Consider the following 25,417-nt stretch of genomic DNA (forward strand, 5'->3'; position numbering starts at 1 on the left):
AAATGATAAAATCAGAATTCTCACACAATGACACAAGGTTAACGGTTCAGGTGTCAAAATTGCTAGGTGAAAAACAGAATGTTGTTTGCCGAGTCAATGGTTATTTTTAATTCCAGGTTAGGTGAAAAACAGAACCATTTAAGCAACTGGTTTCCGGGTCGAATGGTCAACCATAGACCATTCGGGTCAACTACGTTTTGAAAATCATGTTCCAAATAATAAGGTTTAACTCGTCTTTTGAAAGCAAACCCAAGTAAAAGCAGGGTTTGGCATCAAACCAGACCAAACCACCATCAGCATTTTGCAACTTGACCACTACATTTCAATGTTAGAATTAAGATTTCAACCATCTGATTCAACTAATCTGATGTCAGGGTGACATTTTTGATTGTCAATTGAAACGCATATTCACAGACCGCTTCTACATTCTCATTCTCATTTTCATGATTCGTCCACTTGGATTAATAATGTCTTCATGAAGAAATTGCAATATTTCATGACCAAAAAGCTTGCATCAAGCAGGAAATCTTTTCCTACCTTGACTACCCTTTTGTTGCCACCATTAGGGACATGAAAACCCTGAAACTCATTTTTAACTTAAGCTCTCAACTTTCGGTGGTAGACCAAAAGGTTGCTTAGCTATCATCTTGACAAAAGCTCTCAACTTTAGGTGGTAGACCAAAAGTTTGCTTAGCTATCATCTTAACTTAAGCTCTCAACTTTAGGTGGTAGACCAAAAGGTTGCCTAGCTATCTGGGATGATAGCACTTCCGTCATCATGCCCATCAGTTTGTTTCTACCCTCTTCAAAACGCAAATGGTCATGCTTCCTGCTCTCAAGTTGTCCCATTTGCATTTGCACCCCTTGGGATTGGGACATCATCCGGCCAGATGCATTATTCAGTACTTTGGTGCTGCCATTCTCCAAGCCACTCTTGAGCCAAGCAATGTTACTTAAATCTGTGGCTATTGAGGCCAATTCATGACTGGAGAATGGTGGAGGTTCCACAAAATCAACAAATACAGGTCCCAATAAAGAACTTTGAGACTGTCCCTCACTCTGAGTTCCACAGCAACCATGCCCACATCGTCGCGGTACTAAGGGCTCACCACAGATGCCACCCTCAAGCAATTTGGAGATCTCAATATCTGGTTTCGAGGGTTGGACCAAAGACCCATACAATGGTACTGCAGATGATGGAGATCTAATTCTATGACCATCCAAAGGATTATAAAAACTAAATGCACTTACACGTGCCACAGGACGGAAGAGGGTAGGTGGGTCATTTGCTTTAATGCTGCAGTGATCCTCTTTTGTTTGACCTTTGTCTTCATACTGGTTTGGCATGTTCTCCAGTGAGTTGACAACATCTTTTCCATCCAAGGACTTGAACGAATTGATGTCGCCACATGACAATGTTTCTTCAGAGGATGCTTTGGTCTTGTCAAGGCTGGCTTCTTCCAACATCTCACCTGATGCTGATCTAAACCTGTCAAGCTCCATGCACCTACGTCTCAAGGTAGAATTCCAGTGGTTCTTTATTGCATTATCTGTTCTCCCTTGTAGCAATCTCGCAATTGATGCCCATTTGTTTCCATGAATTGCATGGGCTGCAAGTATGATCCGATCTTCTTCTTCTACAACAATTTCTGCTGTTAGTAATGTACAAGCATGGATTTCCAGTTGGGTCCATATAAAACATTATAAGGGTGAATATAAAGGAAAATTATGAAAACAGATACAGGCCTACTATCAAGTACACTCTCAACATGTCTGTTTTTGAAGGCTTTATTGGGAGTTTAGATGCCAATTTGCAACTTCTGTTAATATGTGAAATGAGTTGTAAAAAACTTGGGCAAACTGTCAATCCCATTTTTTCCTAAAGAACTAAAAATGATAAAACCCACTACGGTCTACTATCAAGTACACTCTCAACATGTCTGTTTATGAAGGCTTTATCACGAGTGTAGACGCCAATTTGCAACTTCTGTTAATATGTGAAATGAGTTGTAAGCAACTTGGGCAAACTGCTAATCCCCCAGCAAATGGAATGGCTGATTCTTTAGCTAAGCAGAGGGTCCATAGGCAGCAGCTGTTTTGGGCTCAATTGTAGTTTTTTGGCTTTGTTGGATTGTTGGCTGTATTGTAATTTGGCTCTGACTTTTCACTGATTAATAATATTAATTCTTCTTTGCTGATAAAAAAAAATGATAAACCCACTATGGCATTACTCTTTTGCCTAAATTATGATCCGAGTTTAATTGAAACCAAGGTTCAAAGTATCGATACGATACGCATATTGGCCATATTGTATCGGTACTTAGAAACGGCCGAAACATTTTTTTTAGTTTTTTTTTCAAATTTTGGTTTTTTAGGAATCTTAAAACATGTCTTTTATTATTAAAAAAAGTTGGGGGTCTGAAACACCTGGAAACAGGCGTTTCAGACCGTATCTTTTTCAAAAGATACGATACGATATGCCCGATACGGGGCGTATCGTATTGATACTTTAAACCTTGGTTGAAACAGCCTCCATTCTACCATTTTGTTTTCGACAAAATCATACCACTGTTCTCCTTACTTTTGTTTCTCTACTTTAGATTTTTGTAGTTTTACCTACTTTCAGTTCTTATGGCCTGTAAATGATAGCTAGAATTTTGTCACTAACAATTACACTTCCTAAATTGAATGGTGCAGTGCACTGTTGTATAGCCTTAAGTTGGTTCACTCCTGTATACCATCACAGAGAACTTACTAAGAAAGCAATATCAATAAATGATGGAAGAGAAGTTAGAAATGAAACAAAACAACAAATAAGAACTAGATCATGACTTGCTCTACTCTAGCTTTCCAACATGAGTTCCTTCAGCTTTCTAACATCCAACTTTGATCTCTACGAGGCCCCTTCCACATCTCAAGTTTCATGATTGCTACTTCAACAATACACCAATTTTCATGGAGGTTGCTTCAACATTCTTACTTGTAAACTGAAGCTAGTTTCCCCACCTTGAGTTTAAAGGAGAGTGTAGAAAGATATATTGTATTTGGTTGTATTTGGGTTTTCTTTCAGGGAGTGTGTTGGAGGTTACAAGGGTATATTTGTCATGTTGATAAACTTTGGAGACTTGTATGTAGTTATGGGAGGAAGAGGGGCTTGCGTGAAATTCTGACAGAATTTATTTATGTCATTGGTTGTGTAGGATTACGGTTGAGTGAGAGTGGGCATTTTGTTGTGAGTCTATAGAGAGGTCAGTCTTGTATCTCTTATTCTCACAGTGGATGTTTTCCCTCTCTTCCCGTGGATGTAGGCTACAGAGCCAAACCACATTTACTATTCTCAGTCCTGCTAGTTGACATAATCCACCATTCTAAATCAGCCCTGCACTCCACCTTGTAATGGTGGTTTTCCCCAAAAAAGTCATCTGTTCAAAGTTGTTATTTTTTATACAAACCTTACCTGTAAAGTAAGGGCTTATTATTGAAGCATTGCAAGTGCTATTTTGCTGAAATTTGCCCCATAAACAAAATTAGTAGGAAAATTACATGGGGTCCTTTTGGACTCCCAACTAAATTGCCATATTGAAAATTCCTTTGTCATTCTGGATAAGATTACTGTTAGCGTAAGGGGTATTTCTGTCTTTATACTTATATTAAGGTTGCTGATCTATAATATTATGTTAGAACCAGTGCTCCTTACTTAAATAAGAGCACGTATGTCTTTTCCATTTATTTTAATAATAAAAGCACATGTCTGACCGAATGGGAGTTAGGTTTTTTGACTTCCAGTTCGAACCAGACTTTCTCCCTTTCTTTCTCTCTCTTTCTTCCACCTTTCTACCTCTCTCTACGTGACTGATCTCAGACAAGTAGAACTCCAAGGCAGGCCGAATCATAACATGGTATCAGAGCCACTCAAATCTGCCTAGATTTCTATTCTCTACGCACCCAATCTAGGGTTTCTCTTGATTTTCCTGCATTCAACTGGAGATAAGGGAAAGGGCTGAAAAGGAGTGATCGCCCTCTCCCCTTGGAGGTTTCTATGCCTCCAGTCATGTCTTGTGTGGTCGGTTGCTGTGGTTTCTGAGAAGCCCTCCCCTAATCGATGAAGAGAAGAGGGCCGATCTGTGTGGTGCAGTGGCTGTCTTGTGTGGACTGATTTTCTGCTCGTGTAGTTGTTCCTTCAGTGATAAGGTAAGAGATTTCTATGCATGATTTCTGTTATGGATCAAATAGGAACTATGTTTCAGATCATATGTTGGGGTTTTAGACAGTAGCGTGCTAGGGTTTATGCTGTTTTTGCGTATTTTGAAGGAAGAGTTGTGATCATATAGTGGTGAGATTTCAGGTAGCCGTAGGAGTAGGGTTTGTGGTGTAAAGAGTACAATTCTCAGCAACAACAAGTGCTGAAATCAGTGTGACGAGTGTGATCTAGTCGTTTGTAGTGTGCAGAATTCAGTGATAATAGAATTCGGCAAGTGTGCAGAATCGGTGTTAACAGAATGGGAGATAACAGTGATTGTAAATCTAATGTGATGGTGCCTACAGACTACCTGAATGTTCAGATGACCTCCATTAAACTAAATGGAGAGAATTATGTGACTTGGGCTAAATCCGTCGAAGTCTTTCTGAAGGCAAAGAAGAAAGTAAAACACATAAGAGAGGAGAAACCCTCCACTAACTCTCACGAGTATGAAGATTGGGAGCAAGAGGATGCTTAGATCATCACATGGTTATGGAATAGTATGGAACCCAGGATTAGTATAAATTTCATGTTTCTTGACACTGCCAAAGATGTGTGGGACCATGCGAAGAAATTGTATTCGAGTCAGGACAATACAACAAGAGTGTATCAGCTGTATCAGGAGTACTTTAATCTACAACAGGGTAATCAGAGTCTTGAGGAGTACTATGCCAGTATGAGAAACATGCGTAATGAGCTGAATGTCTATCACCCTCACACTTTTGATGTCAAAATTCAGCAACAGAGAGAACAGCTTGATGTGACTCGATTTTTGGTGGGACTGAAATCTGAATATGAACCAGTACGGGGCTCAGATACTAGGAGGATCAGCTCTCCCTTCTTTAGAAGAGGTATTTGCTCGACTCCGGAGGACTTCTATCGGATCTACTGAGAACTCTAATATCTCAGATAGATATGCCTTTGTTGTGTCGAGAGGCCGTGGTGTTAGAGGTGGAGCTCAGGGAGCTCAGTCTGGCTGTGGTGGTAGTAGTGGTCCGGTGTATGGCCGAAGTGGCAATGGTGGGCCTACTTATAATCGTGGTGGTGGTCCTACTGGGGGCAGAGATTCAGGGGGAGCCCGTGTTAGAGGACGTGGCTCAGGCCTGAGGAGGTGCACTCATTGTGATATGGATGGACATACCATTAACTATTGTTATGATCTTCATGGTGCACCCTCAGCCTGGGCCAATCATGCTGTGACTAGTGACACCAGTTTCAGCTTTAGACAGGAGAATCGTTCATCTGATCAGATACCTCCTACATCCACAGATGGTTCCGTGAAGGAGATGGTGAGTGTTCCCCGTGATGAATATGAGAGGTTTATCCAATCCACATCACAGCAGAACACAGTTACTTTCACTCACTTAGGTATGGCTTGTTTGGCATCCACACCCAATCCTTGGATCATTGACTCTGGAGCCTCCGATCACATGACTAGAACTCCAGGTGTGTTTTCTTCCCTATCTCATTGCTCAACATCACAATCTGTCACCCTTGCTAATGGTTCCACATCCTCAATTTGTGGTGTTGGTAATGTTGACCTAGACCCTGTATCCCTATCCTCAGTTTTGTATGTTCCTAAATTTCCTTTTAATCTTATGTCTGTTAGTAAACTGACCAAATCACTTAATTGGCCCATTACTTTTTATCCTTCTATGTGTGTTTTTCAGGATCTCAAGACGGGGATGAAGATTGGTGGAGGGCATGAAGCTAGTGGACTGTATTACCTTGACGGTGGTGGAAAAACTTCAACAGCTCTCCAATCATCCCTTTCTCCTCTCCAGTGGCACTATCGATTTGGTCATCCGTCGCTGAAAGTTTTGAAGTCTTTGGTTCTGCCTTTGAGTCAACTTTCTGTTTTGGATTGTGAGTCGTGTCAGTTTGGGAAACATCATCGTGTTCCCTTTAGTTCTAAGGTTGATAACCGTGTGTCGAGTCATTTTTCTTTGATTCACTCCGATGTTTGGGGTCCTTATAAAGTGATGTCATATAATGGGTATAGATATTTTGTCGTTTTTGTAGATGATTTTTCAAGGATGACGTGGCTCTATCTAATGAAAGAAAGAAGTGAATTGTTTACCATTTTTCAGAAATTTTATGCTGAGATTCGTAATCAATTTGGTATTCACATTAAAGTTTTCCATTATGATAATGGCCGTGAATATTTATCCTCATCATTTCAAGAATACCTGGACCAACATGGCATTATACATCAAACCTCATGTACCTACACCCCACAACAAAATGGGGTGGCTGAGAGAAAGAATCGCCATCTCTTGGAAACAGCACGATCCCTCATGCATCACATGAATGTTCCCAAACCCTTTTGGAGTGATGCGGTGCTTACCTCTTGTTTTCTGATTAATCGGATGCCCACGTCCATCCTTGATGGTCATTCTCCGTTTACAATCTTGTTTCCCGCCTTGCCTCCATTTCCTCTTACTCCTAGGGTATTTGGGTGTGTCTGCTTCGTCCATAATCTAGGTCCCGAGAATGACAAGTTCGATGCCCGTTCTCTCAAGTGCATCTTCCTTGGCTCTTCTCGGACCCAGAAAGGGTATAAGTGTTACCATCCTAGTTCTTGACGGTCCTTTGTGTGTGTTGATGTCACCTTCTTTGAGTCTACTCTGTTCTTTTTGGGATCCGATGATACTTCTTCCTCCTCGTCATCTCCACCTCTTCCACTTCCCGTTGCCGACCCTCTTCCCCTTGTTCTAGTCGTGACCAAATCCTTGCCTTCGGTGCCACCACCTGTTGAACGCCCACCTATCCATCAAGTGTATACACATCGCCCACGCACACCAACTACTATTCCTCCGGCTACATCACCGTCGACAGATCCGGCTCCAGACCCGAACCCAACATCTGATCTTGATCTTCCCATTGCCTTGCGGAAAGGTAAACGCACTTGCACCCTTCATCCTATTTCTAATTATGTTTCACTTACCTTTCCGCCTCCCATCGCCAGTTTGTCACCTTGTTATCATCAGTTGTTGTCCCTAAGGATGTCCAAGAAGCCCTTGCCTCTCCAGGGTGGTGTCGTGCGATGGAAGAACTTTCAGCCCTTCATCACAATCATACTTGGGGCCTCACCATTCTTCCTCCTGGGAAGCAAGTTGTTGGTTATAAATGGGTTTATACAGTTAAGTATCTGCTTGATGGTAGTGTTGAACGCCCGAAAGCGCGATTGGTTGCAAAAGGGTACTCCCAAACCTATGGTATTGACTACACAGAGACCTCACCAGTTGCTAAGATAGGGTTAGTTCGTGTTGTGATCTCTCTTGCAGCTATGTATGATTGGCCGCTATATCAGCTTGATATCAAGAATGCCTTTTTGCATGGTGACTTACTCGAGGAGGTCTACATGGAGCAACCTCCAGGGTTTGTTGCTCAGGGGGAGGATGGTAAGGTGTGCAGACTAAGGAAGGCTATATATGGGCTTAAATAGTCTCCTCAAGCATGGTTTGGTAGGTTCAGTGAGGTGGTAAAGAAGTTTGGTATGAAACAGTGCCAAGTTGATCATTCTGTATTCAGCTCTCCGGGAGAAAAAATACTGTTGGTGGTGTATGTAGATGATATTGTTATTACCGGGAATGATAACATGGGTATTGACAGGCTGAAGACTTATCTACAGGATCATTTTCAGACAAAGGATCTTGGTAAACTGAAATATTTCTTGAGGATAGAGGTAGCAAGATCTCAGTATGATATTAATCTGTGTCAGAGGAAATATGTGCTTGATTTGCTAGAAGAAACAGGATTGTTGGGTGCTAAACCAACTGAAACACCTATGGACACAAATACTAGGCTAAGCAGTGATATGGGTGAAGTGTTTGAAGACTCTTGCAGATATCGACGACTTGTAGGTAAACTGAACTACATAACCATTACTAGGCCAGGCATCTCATTTGTGGTTAGTGTGGTGAGTCAGTTCATGCAGAAACCTCGGATTCCTCATTAGAATGCAGTTCTGAGAATTGTGAGGTATTTAAAAGGGGCTCCGGGTCGCGGTTTGATATACAAAAGTGGCGGAAAACTTGAAATAGAAGGGTATTCTGATGCTGACTAGGCCGGTTCTATGTTTGATAGGCGATCTACCACAGGCTATTGCACCTTCCTGGGGGGTAACCTAGTGACATGGAAAAGTAAGAAGCAGACAGTCGTGGCAAGAAGTAGTGCAGAAGCAGAATATAAGGCTATGGCGCATACTGCTTGTGAATTAGTGTGGCTAAGGAACCTTCTACAGGAAGTAGGGTACAACATCAATACTCCAATGAAACTCTATTGTGACAATCAGGCTGCAGTTCATATTTATCCTAATCCGGTGTTTCATGAAAGAACCAAGCACATTGAGGTTGACTGGTACTTTGTGAGGGAGAAGGTGTTGAATGGAGAGCTAGACACTGCATACGTTAATACAGGAAACCAATGGGCAGACTTATTTACAAAAGGGTTGAGTCGGGGAAGAGTGGACTACATATGTAACAAGCTGGGATTATATGATATATACTCACCAGCTTGAGGGGGAGTGTTAGCGTAAGGGATATTTCTGTCTTTATACTTATATTAAGGTTGTTGATCTGTAATATTATGTTAGAACCAGTGCTCCTTACTTAAATAAGGGCACATATGTCTTTTCCATTTATTTTAATAATAAAAGAACATGTCTGGCCGAATGGGAGTTAGATTTTTTGACTTCTAGTTCGAACCAAACTTTCTCCTTTTCTTTCTCTCTCTTTCTTCCACCTTTCTACCTCTCTCTACGTGACTGATCTCAGAAAAATAGAACCCAAGGCAGGCCGAATCATAACAATTACCAAATGACCTGACTAGCAAACTTGTTCCCTATTCTTGTTGTAGTCGTTGCTTTCTATAGATCAACAACTAAATTGTACTTGAAACATCATATCAAAGTATCAAACCCAAAATAGGCATATTATCTAAAGGCACCAAGATGTAATTCAACACAAAAATAGTGCAAATGCAATGTTACCATTTGTACACATCATTAGGAGTTTGCTTGAGAGCTTTGATGAATATACAATCCAGACAAAGTTCCAGCAGTTAAAGATAAGGCATAAATTGTAATAATTTTAAAACATACCATTTGAAGATGGGGGTTTTGCTTCTTTGAGAGCCATAATAAGTGCTCAATAGAAAAAAACAAATAACTATCCCCAAGCATTCAACATAATAAGAAAAGATCTTACTGCAAAGAGACTAAAAGATGTTGCTGCCTCCTTTGAGGAAAACAGAGGCAAAGTAATTTGTCTCAGAGGAATAAATTATTTCATCACTATTTTTCTTTAAAAAACAAAATCAGAAAATGTAAATCTAGCTCTTTTTTCTTTTAACATGCATCAAGAATGTGATACGGATACCAAAAAATAAGTAGGATTGGGTGACTAAGTAGGTATGTTTTAAGTTTTTAACTTCCAAGTCTTTATTTCCAATAAATATTCTTTGTTTTATACAAGTAGCAGAATGCATTATTAGAGAAGAAAAACAAGATAAATTTTAGAAGCATAAATAAATGCAAACAACACTCAGCCCAACTAATCTTTGTCCCAACCATGTGGGTTCAGCTACATGAATCCAGTTCCACCATTCCCTCTTCAGTGTCATATCCATTGTTGAGATGTGAGCCCTTAAATCATTTCTCACTAGTTCAACCCATGTCCTTTATGGTCTTCCTATTTCAAGAACCTTCAACTTGTAACAGATAACTTCTTCTCATTGGTGTTGTATGGTATTCCCCTTACTTTTACCACCTATTGGAATTCCTAACTTTGTAATTTCTAGTTTTCCCATTCATCCATCTCAACATTTGCTTTTCTGCTACTCTCATTTTTTTTGGATATGTTGAATTCACTGCCCAACACATGGCTCCATACAACATTGCTGGCCTTATAACCATCTTATAAAATTTTCCTTTTAGCAAGTGGTATTCTCCTATCACATAGGACTTCATAAGCATCCCACCATTTGCCCATCCGACTCTAATTTGATGTATAATGTCCTCCTCAATCTCTCCCTTGTCATGGATTATTGAACCAAGGTAAGAAAGAGTAAGAAAGTGACCATATTGAGATGGTTTCTAATCCCAAGTGTACCTTGATTTCCACTTCTATTATTATTAAAGTGATCATATTGAGATGATTTCTAATCCTACTTATTTTAAAACCACTTGTTGCTAAGGAATTTTTTCGATAAGTGAACTTGTTATTAAGGAATTATCCATAGATCCAATTTTAAATGCCAAAAACTAAATCATGAAATTAAAAAGTTTATCTAGGGTCAGTTAGGTTCACTCAAATTTAGTACATAATGAACTTTCAAGTTAAAAAGACAAAGTCATGCCTAAATATGAATTTAAAAAGCTCACTCATAACCCCTATTCTTAATAGCATATCTATCTCTACATACAATGCATGCAACACCATCAACCAAGCCTTATCCTAAGCCATACCTCTACATACATACATGCATGTAAGGCCAAAATAGCTCAGCTCATTCAGAACCACATTTATGCTGGTCTCCACATGTCCAATACAAGCAAAGCGTCAATTTTGAAATGCCCATGTTACCATGTACCATAGCCAAAGACCTTCTAAACAGCCCCCGGATATGAAAAGGATTAGCTTCATACTTTTTCTTTTAGTTTTTTAAATATATGCAAACCAGTATTACAGATACCACATCATCCCCTAGTGTCTTATCCCTAGGTAGCCCCTAAGTTGTCACATATCAACCATTGCCAAAGTAGAAATTGATGAAGGTATTCAAGGAGTCCTACTAGGTCAAGCAGTCACTGGAATTACCTACATAGCACTTAAACTAAAATGTAGGCAACAAAGAGTGTCATCTCTGTGTGAACTTTTAAACTGACATTATTGTAGAAGTCTTCTTTTCCTAATATGCAATTGCTTCTCATGAGTATAGCAATTGGTTATAACTTGAATTCTGCTTATAAGTCCATTTCCCTTTGTCTAAATAATACAAAAGGGAAGTGCACCCAACTACCTAGATAAGCAGGAAAATATCTCCATTCAATTTTAATGGCCCTTCATTCCAACATCAATTTTATAGCTCTTTATCTAGCAACCACTTAATGGTGAATTGAGTTCTCTTGCCTTTTCAATTTTGTTTCAGCATCCAATTTGTCTCCATGTGCTACAGGATACTGAACTCCTGATTGGAGTTTGAAATGGTGCATAAAAGTCTTGAGAGAAATGAAACAAAGGAAGAAGATGAAAAGAAAGATTCTATGGATTTGAAAAGAAACAACATGGATAGATTATGTACTGTGTAAGTTCTATAAGTTCTATACGCACCAAACAATATGTAAGGCTCCAACAATATGCAGAAAAGGATGACCAACCTCATAATGTAAGGCCACAAAAACCTGGAAATACTGATATGTGGTTTCTAATATTTTGTCTAGGTCTACTCAATTAACTTATCTACTAGGCAGTCCAATTCCCTGTTAAAGTTACCACATGGTTTCTCATTTTTCCTTTCAAATCACTACCAACTAGGCATTCTGTCTCTTCCCCACCCCCAATTATTTTCCCATCACAGACCGACAGAGTGAACAAATAAAATGGAAAATTGAAAAGGAAAGACAATCAAATATTAGTACAGAGGATCCCACTAGGAGGGAAGCTTGATGTTTCCAGTGGTGGAGTGATACTGGCATTGGAATCATGAACCGTAGCTTGCAAACAACAGGTCGCGTTCTCGGGCGATGGAATCACCAAAGAAGGCAGTCTCAAAGGAAGGCAGAAACCCAAGGTAGAAGTTTGAGGGGGAGGAATCACCAATGAAGAAAGGGGAGGCAAGCAGGTGAGGAAATCTCCCAGCCTGGTTTGGAAAAAAATGCAAGTAGAAGGTGATACCTCTCTGGCATGGCCTTCAGAAGGAGTAGCTATTCTCAAGGAAATCTGAAGCGTTTCTTTCTGGAGGTAGACAGGAAGAATGTAGAAGAGAGGGTGTGCCTTTTACAGTCCTGCTTGGTGGGGACGTTCGATTAGAAGGACATTGATTTTAGTGAATTACAGAGGTGGGTAACAGAGCTTGGGCCTGTCCCTCGGGGATTGGTGTGCAACATTTGGACAGGGAGAGATGACTCTTCATATGCCTGTCAAGGGAGGATGCTCAGAGAATCCTGAATATCAGAGCTCGGTGTTTTAAAGGGGCATTGCTTCACCTCGAGCCCTGGTCAGACTCCCTCAGAATTTAGCAGAAAAATGAAGACATTCCAGGCTTCATTTGGGTTAGAATCTATGGGCTACCCCTTCACCTTTGGAGCACCCAGCTAGCTAGGAAGTTAGGCAACCTTTGTGGAGGCTTTTTGGCAACCGATGTCTCAGGTGACTTTAGATGGTCCACAGAATGCATTGAAATTAAGTTCGCTGGTTTGGAATTCCGCCCGAGACTGCAAATATAGTGTCAGGTGAGGATATGTACGTGGTCACAATTTGGCCAGAGCTAAAACTAGAGAAGATGAAAGTGCCAGGGGATTTCCTAGAGGTAGTGGAAATTGAACTGGAGTTGGTACAAAAGGTTTTGGCAGGCCCTTACTTTGAAGAGGAAGTCAAAACAAAGCTGAAAGAACACGAGGGGAACTTAAGGGAAGAAGTAGAATGAGAGGCAAATGGGACAGAGAACCCTGAAGCATTCCTGGAAGGGGGTGGAGAACAGTCGAGAGGAAGAAAAGTAGAAGAAGAAATCATGATTGTTGTTCCCCAAGTAGATCTGACGGGCAAGAGAAGATTGCGCTCTCTAAAACTTTAGGGGTGACTGCACGATTTTCAAATTTCAAACAAGTGGGAAGTCTTAGGTGGCAATGTGGATCTCATTGATAAGATTTCGATGGTGGTAGTCAACCATCTTAAGACCCAAGGTTTTGAAGTGAATTTGGGCTCTGGGTAAGGGTAAGCAGGTTGCTTACCCTCGACAAGAATTTGGCCCAACAAGTGTCCCTTGACAAGAAGTGGAGCCGAAGAGTCACCACGGTAAGGGTAAGCAACCTGCTCAAGTTGAAGTCTCGACGTTCTCTTTCACTGACTTCAGAAGTTATGTAGACAATGGAGAAGGATCAAGTTGGTTGGTTTTCCATTATGAGTGAGGGAGAGTTGGAAGGAGATCATAGAGGCGATATCGTCTTCGGGAGAAAATCACAACTAGATCTTCTGTTAGAGGCACAAGGGGGTAGGAACTACAAGTATATTCTAGAAGGAGAAGAATGCCACCTCAGCATAAGAAAGCCAGTGCAAAGACAGTTGGAATTAACTGAATCAACTTGGAGTTAACTAAATCAAACAAGTTGGCAAGTTGTTACAATTTTGTTGTAAATCAGTTAAGGCCACCTCAGCATAAGGAAGCCAGTGCAAAGACAGCTGGAGTTAACTGAATCAAACAAGTTGGCAAGTTGTTACAAGTCTGTTGTAAATCAGTTACATTGAAGGCAAGATTGAATATAAATACAGAGGTGTACTTACAATAAGGGAATAATAAGAACATTTGATCAGCTACCCAACAATTGGTATCAGAGCCTACAACTAGCAACACCATGCTGAGTACGAGGTCAGAAACAGTGGATGATCGGATGGATCACACGGAGATCCATCTGCACAAGATCATAGGAGACTTACAAGAAATCAAGCAAACACTAGCCCTGTTGATGACGCAGATGGAGAAAAATTCGACGGAAGGAAACCACGATGGCAACCAAAAAGGAAACAGCAGAAATCAAGGGGGCGGTCAGCATGGTTGGGCCTCAACTCGTTCAGCAAAACTGGATTTCCCAAAACATTCAGGGGTGGATCCCATACCCTGGATCTTTAGGGCAGAAGGATATTTTGAATACCCACCACAAGTTTCTTGGTCTGAATTAACAGAAGCTTTGTGCATTCGTTTTGGACCCACTGGCTTTGAAAACTATGATGAGAATCTCTCAAAACTCAAACAAACTGGATCTGTGAGGGATTACCAAGTCGAGTTCGAAAGACTGTCAACAAGGGTTCGTGGATGGCCTGAAACTGCATTGCTTGGCTTTGGCGGCCTAAAGGAAGAAATAAGAATAGAAGTGAAGTCCCTCCAACCCACCTCCCTATCAGCGGCAATGGGTTTGGCAAGATTGCAAGAAGAAAGGTTCAATCGACTAAAAAGATTGGGTCGACTGAACACATTCAACTCTGGACCAGTGTTGGAACCGACAACTAAACCAACCAGGTAATCCTTCTATCCTGGGATCCAGCCCGGCAGTCACAAGAAATCAGACTCATGGGCAGGCTGAAAATCCTCAACCTAAGGCCCAAGCCATTGTACCTGCCCCAGTGCCATTAAGAAGATTATCTTGGGCAGAGATGCAAGCCCGAAGAGATTGCGGTCTTTGTTATAACCGCGACGATAAGTTTGGCCCAGGCCATAAATGTAAGAATCCCCAACTATTCTTACTACAGACAGATGAAGCTGAACCTCAGGAGGAAATCCCTTAAACACCCATTGCGATACCTACTGAGTGAGAATTTGAGGATGGGCCAGATCCACCCGAGATATCCTTTCATGCATTAACAGGACTGACCTCCACCCAGACAATGAGAGTGGTTGGGTCAATACAGGGCCAAGCAATTTCAGTTCTAATTGACAGCTGTTCATCTCTCAACTTTGTGACCCAAATGGCAGCCAAACGATTGGGCCTAATACAATAACAGGTGTTGCCATTCAATGCACATGTAGCAGATGGCAACAACATCAGTTGTGATAGCATATGCAGAAGGGTCCACCTGAAGTTACAACAACATTCATTTCTAGTGGACCTCCATCCATTAGAGATGAGCGGAGTTGATGTGGTATTAGGTGTGCAATGGCTACAACAGTTGGGACCGGTTGTATGTGATTCGTCAAAACTAACAATGGATTTCTCCATTAATGGACAGAAGTATCATCTGAACGGGGTGGCTAAGAGTGCACCACAACAAGAAGGACTAAGAGCCATCCTCAAGACTAGTTGCAGTGAAGGGCAAACCCTCCTATTGCATATGGGATTGATTACCAGCCCAGTTTTAACCAGTCCAAAGGAAGCAACCACGCCACTGGAAAACCAACAAGCACTCCAGCAGTTACTCAACACCTATTCAGATGTCTTTCAAGAACCCAATCAGCCACCTCCTTCCAGACCCATGGACCATAGAATTGAGATCATCCCAGGGACAGCTCCATCAAATGTTAGACCTTATCGCTACCCCAGATTTCAGAGGGAAGAGATGGAGAAAATTGTTCAAGAATTACTAGAGAAAAAATTCATACAGCCCAGCTCAAGTCCATATTCAGCGCCTGTCCTTCTAGTCAAGAAAAAAGATGGAACATGGAGGTTTTGTGTAGACTATCGGGCTCTAAATCAGATCACAGTAAAGGACCAGTTCCCCATTCCAATCATTGACAAGCTATTGGATGATTTACATGCTGCTACCATATTTTTTAAGCTTGATCTACGAGCCGGCTACATCAAATTCGGATGCATACAGCAGATGTACCTAAAACGGCCTTCCGTACACATGATGGTCACTATGAGTTTCTTGTCATGCCTTTTGGATTGACAAATGCACCAGCAACCTTTCAAGCCATCATGAATGAGGTATTTCGTCCCCACTTGCACCGCTTTATTCTAGTCTTCTTTGATGATATCTTGGTATAGAGTGTTGATTGGGCTTCTCATCTACAACATTTAACCATCACTTTGGAACTTCTAAGAAAGCATCAACTATATGCAAAGGCTTCTAAATGTGATTTTGGAAAAAAACAAGTCCAATACCTAGGCCATGTGATCAAAGAAGGGAAGGTCATGGCTGATCCGGAGAAAGTTGCTTGCATTCAACAATGGACTACACCTACATCAGTCAAGGCCTTGCGGGCTTTTCTAGGCCTCACAGGCTACTACAGGTGCTTTATACCACATTATGCAAGGCTAATAGCACCACTCACCCAATTATTAAGGAAAAATGCATTTCAATGGAGTGAGCAAGCCCACCAAGCCTTCACTAATCTAAAGCAAGCAATTTCCACACCACCAATTCTGTCATTACCCGACTTCTCAAAGCAGTTCACACTTGAGTGTGACGCTTTGGGGACAGGTCTAGGAGCTGTTTTAATGCAAGAGGGGAAACCATTGGCCTATTTCAGCAAAGTACTCTCACCACAAAATCAAGCTAAATCAACATATGAGAAGGAGCTCATGGCCATTGTACTTGCAGTCCAAAGGTGGCGGGCTTACCTACTGGGCAGCCAATTTGTCATCAAGACAAACCACAAGAGCCTGAAATTCCTGCTTGATCAGAAATTCCACACACCTGAACAGCAGCAGTGGGCCCACAAACTCATGGGCTATGACTACATTATAGAATATAAACCTGGTACAACTAATCGAGCAGCTGATGCTCTATTCAGGCTACCTGAGTTGGCACAACTCACTGTCTCTAGGCCCAGTTATCCATTACTCGAGCAGCTCAAAGCTGAAGCCTTTCAAGATACAGAACTAGCCCAATTAAGGGCCAAATGGGCCCAGAATGCAGCCTTGACCCCAGGTTATTCAGTTTGTGACTCAACACTCTATTACAAGGGTCGATTGGTTATCTCATCCAAGTCAGCCCACATAGCAGAACTACTACGACTCTTTCATGATTCAGCTATAGGTGGTCATTCAGGCATATTCAAAACCTACAAGCGTCTGGCAACACATTATTATTGGAGCAGCATGATGAAAATAGTAAGGAGTTACATCACCTCTTGTGATGTCTGCCAAAGACAAAAGTATGAAGCCCAACAACCAGTCGGCCTCCTACAGCCCTTGAGCATCCCAGATCAAGTATGGGACAGAATCTCAATGGATTTTATCCTGGGCCTACCTGTTTCAAAAGGCAAATCAGTCCTACTTGTGGTGGTTGACCAGCTATCAAAGTACAGCCACTTTATACCTCTAACACACCCTTACACAGCAGCTACGGTGGCAGAAGCATTTGTTAGAGAAATCACCAGATTACATGGGACACCAAAGGCAATCGTCTCCAACAGAGACCCAACCTTCCTCAGCAGTTTTGGAGAGAACATTTCAAGCTACAAGGCACTTCACACAACACCTCTACTAGCTATCATCCTCAGACGGATGGGCAGACCGAAGTTGTCAACAGATGCATCAAGACATATTTATGATGCTTTGTGGAGGACAGACCTAAACAATGGATACAATGCTTGCCTTGGGCAGAGTTTTGGTACAACTCCTCATTCCATGTCTCAACAAGTATGACACCATTTAAAGCATTATACGGCAGAGACCCACCATCAGTTCTACCCTATGAAAAGGGGTCATCAGCTAATGCAGCAGTTGATGAGTGTCTTTCATCTCAAGATGAAACTAAAGGCTCACTTGACACATGCTCAAGAACTGATGAAGTGCTATTATGATGCAAAACACAGGCCTGTTGAGTTCCAGAAAGGTGAGTTTGTCTACCTAAAACTCAAACCATATAGACAGACCTCAATGGCCTCCCGCCCTACAACAAGCTTACCCCTAGGTTCTATGGACCATTCAAAATTCTACAATGCAAAAGATCACTAGCCTACAAGCTGGAATTACCAGTAGACTCCAAAGTACACCCAGTTTTCCATGTCTCCGTCCTCAAGAAAGCTGTCAATCCACAAACCACATGTGCAACATTACCAGAATTCACAGAAGAAGGGTGGAAACAGCTACGACCCAAGGACATCTTGAAATATAGATGGGTTAAACAAGGTCAAGCCCTTATTAAAGAGGCATTAGTCTACCGGGAAGGGGTACCAAATGAAGAAGCCACATGGGAGCCCTGCACCGAGCTGATGCAACACTTTCCACACCTTGGCCTCGAGGACGAGTGCTAGTTTGAGGAGGAGGGGAGATGATAGAAGCACAAGGGGGCAGGAACTACAAGTATATTCTAGAAGGAGAAGAATGCCACCTCAGCATAAGGAAGCCAGTGCAAAGACAGCTGGAATTAACTAAATCAACTTGGAGTTAACTAAATCAAACAAGTTGGCAAGTTGTTACAATTCTGTTGTAAATCAGTTAAGGCCACCTCAGCATAAGGAAGCCAGTGCAAAGACAGCTGGAGTTAACTGAATCAAACAAGTTGGCAAGTTGTTATAATTCTGTTGTATCAGTTACATTGAAGGCAAGATTGAATATAAATACAGAGGTGTACTTACAATAAGGGAATAATAAGAACATTTGATCTCTTTCTCTCTTCACTCTCACTTTCCCCTATTCTGGAGGTTATCCTCCCTCAAAGAGGATTTGAGTTGGGAGCTACCCAACATCTTCAGGGGCGGTAGGGGATGGGTGGATTCTCTTTGAGGTTAGGGTTGGTAAGGTGGATGTCGAAAGGGTTATCTTGGTGGAGAGTAAGAGAGTTGGTGATAGTGAGGTAACAAGGCAAGAGGTGGTTGTGCTTGTTGTAGCTACGGAGGGAGAAGTTGTCTCTGAAGGGGAAGCGAGGCAGGTAGAAGGGGAGCAGCAGGCGGCTACAAAGCTAGCAGTGGTAATTATAGAGGAAGAGGGTTTGCCACCAAGCCAATCGTCAGTTTCACTGGAGCCTTTGGCAATGGTCCTTCCAGACAGGGATTCGGTAGTGATGGATGACCAAATATAGCCCAAGTTGGTAAATCTAAGGTATGTAGAACAGAATGAAGTCTCAGATTGGGTGTGGTCCAAGTTTCCTAGCTTTGGAGATTTTTGGGGTGTCCTTTAAGGGAATGGAGGAAGAAACGAAAGCTCTCCTAGTGACGATTGAAAATAGATGGTTGGTAGAGAAAGGGAAAAAGAATAAAAGGAAATCTAAAGAGTTGCTTAGGCTTGCTTGGGGCTTAAATGAAAATGAAGGGAGTGTAAGACGAAGCAGCAAAGCTTCAAAAAAGTAACTCCATATGGATAGTCTCAAAATAATTTCATGGAACATTCGGGGCCTTGGCTCTGGTAGGATAGTTGCAGGAGGTTTCTTAAGGGAAAAGAAGGCAGATATCCTAATTTTGCAGGAAACTAAGCCTCAAAATTTGAAGCCTTGTGATTGGTAGACAGTGCCTATAGATAATACAACAGGGGGAATTACGCTAATTTGGAACAACAGTGTGTTTAAGCCGGTGGATAAGGAGGTAGGTTTGTTCTCAGTCTCAGTTAAGCTCCTCTGGTTGCAGTACAATTTGACAATTGTGGTTTCAGGGTTTACGAGCTTGTTGACTCATCTCTGAAATATGATTTTTGGGAGGAACTGAATGCAGTAAGAAGGAAATGGGATGGCCCTTGGGCCATTGGTGGAGATTTCAATGCAATCTTGAGGCAGGAAGAAAACAAGGGGTGCAGGAGTAAATAGGGGCATGAGATTATTTGCAGATTTTATCTAGAGGTGGGAGCTAAGCGATCTGTCATTAAGTGGAACAAAGTATACTTGGACAAATAACCAAGAGGCTCCTTCCTTGGTTAGATTAGATGAGTTCATTATCTCAACAAAATGGGATTACTTTTTTCCAAATACCACCTAGGAAGCTCTATCGAGAGTTATGTCTAATCATATTCCGCTGCAAATGGATTTTGATGGAACATTTCTGGTTTGGGACAGAGGATTTTGATGCAAACATAAAGACTTGGTGGGCAGAAGCGTCTTACGAAGGATCAGCGAGTCACATCTTAAGCAAGAAGTTACAGTGAGTAAAAGGAAATATCAAGTTGTGTCAACGAGAGAGAGTTGTAAAATATGAAAAAAGGAGGTCGGAATGCTTAAGAATTATTGTCGAGATTAATTCCGAGGAAAGTAATGTTGTTGGGTATTGGAGGTGTTTTCAGAAATGAAGAAGGGCAAGTGCTGGCTTTGTTTTCTGAATCAATTGGTGTAGGTGACTCTCTTAGGGATAAAGTATTGGCTGCTTTGGAAGGTCTAAAAAGAGCAAAAGAATTAAATATTAACAGACTAATTATTGAAGGTGACTCCAAAGTAGTTATCAGTTGGCTAGAAAAAGAAGAGATTGGGCTATGGAATTATGCAAATGAAAAAAAAGTAGTTCAAATGGTTATCCAGAGATATAGTAGTAAGATTTCAATGGGTCAAATAGAGTGTAAATTCCTTTGCAGATGCATTAACCAAACAAGGGGTGGGAAGGGTCCATTCATTCTGGGCTTGTTTGTAACTGCGTTTTCTATTATTATGCTTATCCTTGGGAAGGGTTAAGAGAGTTTGCCCCTTCCCTCGGAGGCTGTAATTGTTGTAATTTGTCTCATTAATAAAATTTCTGTTACTGATCAAAAAAAAAAAAAAGAAAGAAAGAAAGAAAGCAATGTTGTTGGGGAAGCAAAGATCCAGGGCTTTATGGTTGAAGTCAGGTTATAACAATACACCCTTTCTTCACAAGTTCGTGAGTGCGAGAAGAAGGAACAATGACATTAAAAGGTTACAAGTCGTATAGTCTTTAGTAGAGCAGGAAAAGTAGATTGAGAAGGCCATTGTGAAGTATTAGGAGCAGCTTTATAATGAACCTTTAAGGTTAGACCAGCTCTGAATGGGCTATACTTTGAAACATTGTCTGAACAATAGGCAACTGAGTTGAAAAAGCCCTTCTCTGAGGAGGAGGAGGTAAATAGAGCTTTAGATGAGTTGGAGGGGGACAAAGCCCCATGTCCTGACAGTTTTACTATTCTCTTCTATAAAAATTATTGGGACATCATAAAGCATGACCTTTTGAGAGCTCTAGAGGAGTTTCATAGTTTTGTAGCCTCGAAAGAAGCCTGAATGCTTCTTTTATTTCTTTAAGGGAAAATTGTTGAAACCTCCCCTGAAGTTTCTGACCATTGCTAAAACCTTCCCTTAAGTTTGGTAATTGCAATCACCTCCCTTGAACTTTCTGACGCAGTTGCAAGTAGACCCCCTTTGTTACAATCTGCTAACAAGAGACATGAACATGTCCAAAATACCCATGGAATTACTATTGAGGTTGATTTCTATAGAAAAACAACAACAATAAAAAAAAAAGAAAATTTAAAGTTGTAGCTTTACCTTCGAGCGATTGATATGAAGGGAAAATTTGGAAAGTTAATCAATTTCAGAAAAGGGATTGGAAGGGTTTGAGCTAGTGATTCATATGAAGAGAATATTCAAAAAATAAACATTTTGGTGAGAAGTAACTGTATGGGTATTTTAGACATTTTCATGCTTCTTTTTAGAGGGTTTTAACAAAAGGGGGTCTATTTGCAACTGTCACAAAGTTCAGGGGAGGTAATTGCAATTATCAAACTTCAGGAGAGGTTTTAGCAACAACCAGGAACTTTAGGGGAGGTTTCAGCAATTTACCCTTTCTTTAATCCCAAAGAAGAATGGAGTTATGGAATTGAAGGACTTTCAGCCAATCAATTTAATTGGAAGAGTCTATAAAATTCTGGCTTCAAGGTTAAGGTATGTGCTAGACTCTCTCATCTCCATCTATCAGGAGGCTTTTGTGCATAACAAGCACATTCATGACAGAGCATTAAAGCCAATGAATTAATCGATTCAAGGAGAAGTGGCAAGAAGGGTTTGGTGTGCAAAATAGACCTAGAGAAGGCCTACAATCATGTCAACTAGGATTTTCTAGACAAAATGTTAGCTAGAATGCGCTTTGGCACCAATTGAAGAAATTGGATGAAGGTTTGTGCAACCACACCTAGGTTCTCTATCTTAATTAATGGAGCTACACGTGGGAATTTCAAAAGCTCAAGAGGACTAAGACAAGCGGATCCATTGTCACCGCTGCTCTTTCTTGTTGTCATGGAGGGTTTGGGCATAATGGTACCCTGGACTGCTGAAGCAAGTTGTATTGAAGGCTTCAAAGTTAGGAACAATGGCTCAGAAATTGTTCTCCTTTGGTTTGCAGATGACACGTTTTTCTGCAATGCCTCTTTGGATCAGGTGACCAATTTAAAATACATATTGTTTTAGTTTGAGGTGGTGTCAGGCTTAAAAGTTAAAAGTGAGTCTAGCCAAAAGTGAGATAATGGCTGTTGGAGTCTTGGAGAGGTAGAGAGTGTGGATGATCTATTGGGGTGTAAAGCTGGATGTCACCCTTCAAAACACTAGGGTTTGCCTCTAGGGGCCAAGTGCACCTCGAAAGCTACTTGGAGTCCAGTTTTAGAGAAGGTGGACTCGAAGTTAGCCTCTTGGAAAGTCCGGTATCTATCTAAGGGTGGAAAAGTAACTCTAATTAAAAGTGTGTTAGCTAGCCTCCCAGCTTCATACATGTCTATCTTCCCAATTCTGGCTAAGATGGCAGATCAGATTGAAAGAAGAATGAGAGATTTCCTCTGGAATGGCTGGAAGGACTCTTCAAAATATCATTTGGTGAGTTGGGATCAGGTCTGCAAACCTGTGTCTAAGAATGGAGGTCTGCATTTAAGGAGGGTCAAACTTTTCAACAACACACTTTTGGGCAGATGGTTTTGGAGATTTGCTACAGAACCAAACAATCCTTGGAGAAAGGTTACAACTGAAAAGTGAAAAGTATGGTCTTTGTAGCAATGGCTGGGATGCAGAAACTCCCCTTTCTCCTATGGGTGTAGTGGGTGGAAGGGCATATCAAGAGTTTACAGCAGTTTCTGTGAAGGGTTGTTCTTCAAGGTGGGTGATGGGAGGAAGGTGAGATTTTGGCTGGATGTTTGGTGTGGTAACTTGGCACTAAAAGACAGATTTCCTTCCTTGTTTAATATGGTGGAAAATAAACTGGCATGGGTGGCAGATTCCTATGAGGCAAATGGTAATTCAATTAGCTGGAGTCCTTCGTTTAGGAGAAGCTTCAACATTGAGAGGTTGATCAGATAGCTGACCTTCTGGCTCTTCAGAACCAATATCTGGACCTTCAGACTCAAGACTCTAGATGTTGGAAGTGGGCTTCAACCAGGGTCTTCTCAGTCAAATCCTTTTACAAGGGCCTGGTAGGAGTTCCAAGGGCCCCTTTTCCTAGCAAGGTCATTTGGGATTCTGCTGCACCTTCCAAAGTGAAGCTCTTCACTTGGGTGGTAGCCCTTGAGAAATGTTTGACCAAGGAAATGCTAATGAGAAAGGGGTACACTGTAAAAGATTGACTGTGTGTACTTTGCAATAGAGAGGAAGAGACAGTTCGACATTTATTTGTGCACTGTAGTTTCAGTTCAGCTGTGTGGAGTGACTTCATAAGGGCTATCAATCTGCACTGGCGCTGTCCCTACTCATTTAAGGATCTGCTGCAAAAATGGGGCATTCCGGGCATGTCAAGAAAAGGGAAAGTTTATTGGTCAGCAATTCCGTTGGCTGTTTTGTGGGCCATTTGGTCTGAAAGAAATCTGAGAATTTTCGAACAAATGCATCAACAGAATCAGGGGTGATAAATAGAAGCTGGTTATCCATTAAAAATGATACTTTATCCTCTTCTTTTTTGAGGATGGATTTTTGTTTTTTTTTTTTTTTTTTTTTGGGGGGGGGGGGGGGGGGGGGGGTAAGGTGATATACTGGTACATATTCTCATGTACAGTTTTCTTTTGTTTTAATGAATATATACTTTACCTTTTCAAAACAAGAAATTATTAGTACAGAGGATCGAGATCCTCAAGACATTCATCCTATAAACACATAACGAATATGAAATATCCAATGGAGAATGAAGCGAGAAGTTCAGAAAGCTAATCAAAGAACTAATTAAGCAGCTTAAATTTTCACGTAAAATGCATCATAACTTACAACTAGGGACCAATAGAAATTTAAAGAACATAAACAAACACTAAGAGATACTAATAGTACTCTTTCTAAAAAGATAAGATACTAATAGTACTATCTCTGGAAACAATTTACAGAACCTACCATCCATCAACAACCAGCAAAAGCAAATAATAGCAACAGAAAACAATTAAAATGGAACCCATGCTACAAAACCCTCGACTCAAAACCGCAACCAAATAGGGGTGGGTATAATTTATAATGGCGGTTACCAGTGAAGGGCTTACGCTTCACGCTGGGGTCAAGTTGATTACACCATCGGAGCCGACAAGACTTGCCAGACCGCCCCGCGATACCTCGGGCGATGAGGCTCCAATTCCTGGCGCCAAACTTGCTCACTAGTCTACTCAAAATAGCGTCTTCTTCAGGAGACCAAGGCCCTTTAACTCGATCCTCTGAACCTCTCCCGACTCGGCTGCTGCTCCCGCTTCCATCTCCGACTACCACTCCAATGCCGCTCCCTCTTTCAGCATCGTCACCTCCACTACCTACAGCACCACTATCGCTACCAGCACCATCACCACCAGTACAAACGTCGCCGGCGACTACTATCTCCTCCTCCATCTCTATTCTCTGTCTTCTCTCTCTCTCTCTCTAACACCTACCTGCCTAACCGCAATTGTTCTTGAAGACAGCTGCATTATTTTATAGGGCAAGTGTTGCGGGATCCCTTTGCCAGTTTTAAGAAGTATTTTTTTCCAGAATGACCGTTGTGTCCTCTCTGAAATGACACTTTTGTCTTCAAGGCCGGTTTATTTTGTTGGTTATCTAAAAATTTCACTCCGACTTCTAGAGAGAAGCCCAGAAAGAAAATGGAGGTCTGTAAGTAACCCAAGTTATTTTCTCGGAAAGGAAATTCTAGATTCGGTTTTGGTGCCTTTTAGTTAGAGCATGAAAAGTACTTTGAAAGCTTGAATAAAGGTAACAACACCACACTCTTGCTTGCCATAATTTATTTTGATTCAGAGTATAAGTTTATCAAAGTAAACTTTTCTTCTTCTCCATCGAGACCACCCGACATAAAACAAGTCATCCATTTCTTCTCTTCCTCTCCATCAACCACTGGACAATAGATATTTGGAATCTTTGGCCCCGGTATTGATGATATGTATAAAGATGTTTCACGACTAAGACATTGTCCATGTCATCCCATGTTGAGCTATAGAGCACAATTTTCTCAGAAAAATATTGAGTTTAGCATTGTTCTATATCACAGTTTCCCGATTTTCAAGATGTGGTTTACAACGATTATTTTTCTGAAAAAGATGGTACCAAACATCGCCTTTATCTCAATTTAGTAATAGGGAATCTAATTAACTTTGAACACCTAAGACAGTTTTGAGCTTAATATTTGAATCAATAGTTTAATGAGTTGGGG

General features: G+C 41.2%; 1 protein-coding gene across 4 annotated transcripts; it reads right to left on the reverse strand.

Moving 5' to 3' along the window:
* Positions 1-318: 318 nt before the first annotated feature.
* Positions 319-24,691, reverse strand: MYB1 (myb domain protein 1). Of its 4 annotated transcripts, none has more exons than XM_088898503.1 (2): positions 24,267-24,691; positions 319-1,634 (listed from the first exon to the last, which is right to left on the reverse strand). In XM_088898503.1, the coding sequence occupies exons 1-2, from the start codon at positions 24,601-24,603 to the stop codon at positions 703-705; spliced, it is 1,269 nt and encodes a 422-aa protein (XP_088754629.1). In that variant the 5' UTR covers positions 24,604-24,691; the 3' UTR covers positions 319-702. The 4 variants fall into 4 exon arrangements, with proteins under 4 accessions (XP_088754629.1, XP_010256737.1, XP_088754628.1 ...); XM_010258435.3 differs by having other exon boundaries at positions 319-1,637; XM_088898502.1 differs by having other exon boundaries at positions 24,252-24,691.
* Positions 24,692-25,417: the final 726 nt, after the last annotated feature.

This window comes from Nelumbo nucifera, chromosome 2 (assembly GCF_055504915.1).
Source record: "Nelumbo nucifera cultivar China Antique chromosome 2, China Antique-T2T, whole genome shotgun sequence".
NCBI lineage: Eukaryota > Viridiplantae > Streptophyta > Magnoliopsida > Proteales > Nelumbonaceae > Nelumbo > Nelumbo nucifera.

What these genes read in the sequence shown, in the direction of transcription:
- MYB1 (XM_010258434.3), bottom strand. Translation starts at nt 24,603, where the DNA reads ATGGAGGAGGAGATAGTAGTCGCCGGCGACGTTTGTACTGGTGGTGAT. An exon ending in GAAGCGTAAGCCCTTCACTG is followed by an intron (nt 1,638 to 24,251) that starts GTAACCGCCATT and finishes AAATTGTTGTAG; the next exon opens with AAGAAGAAGATCGGATCATA.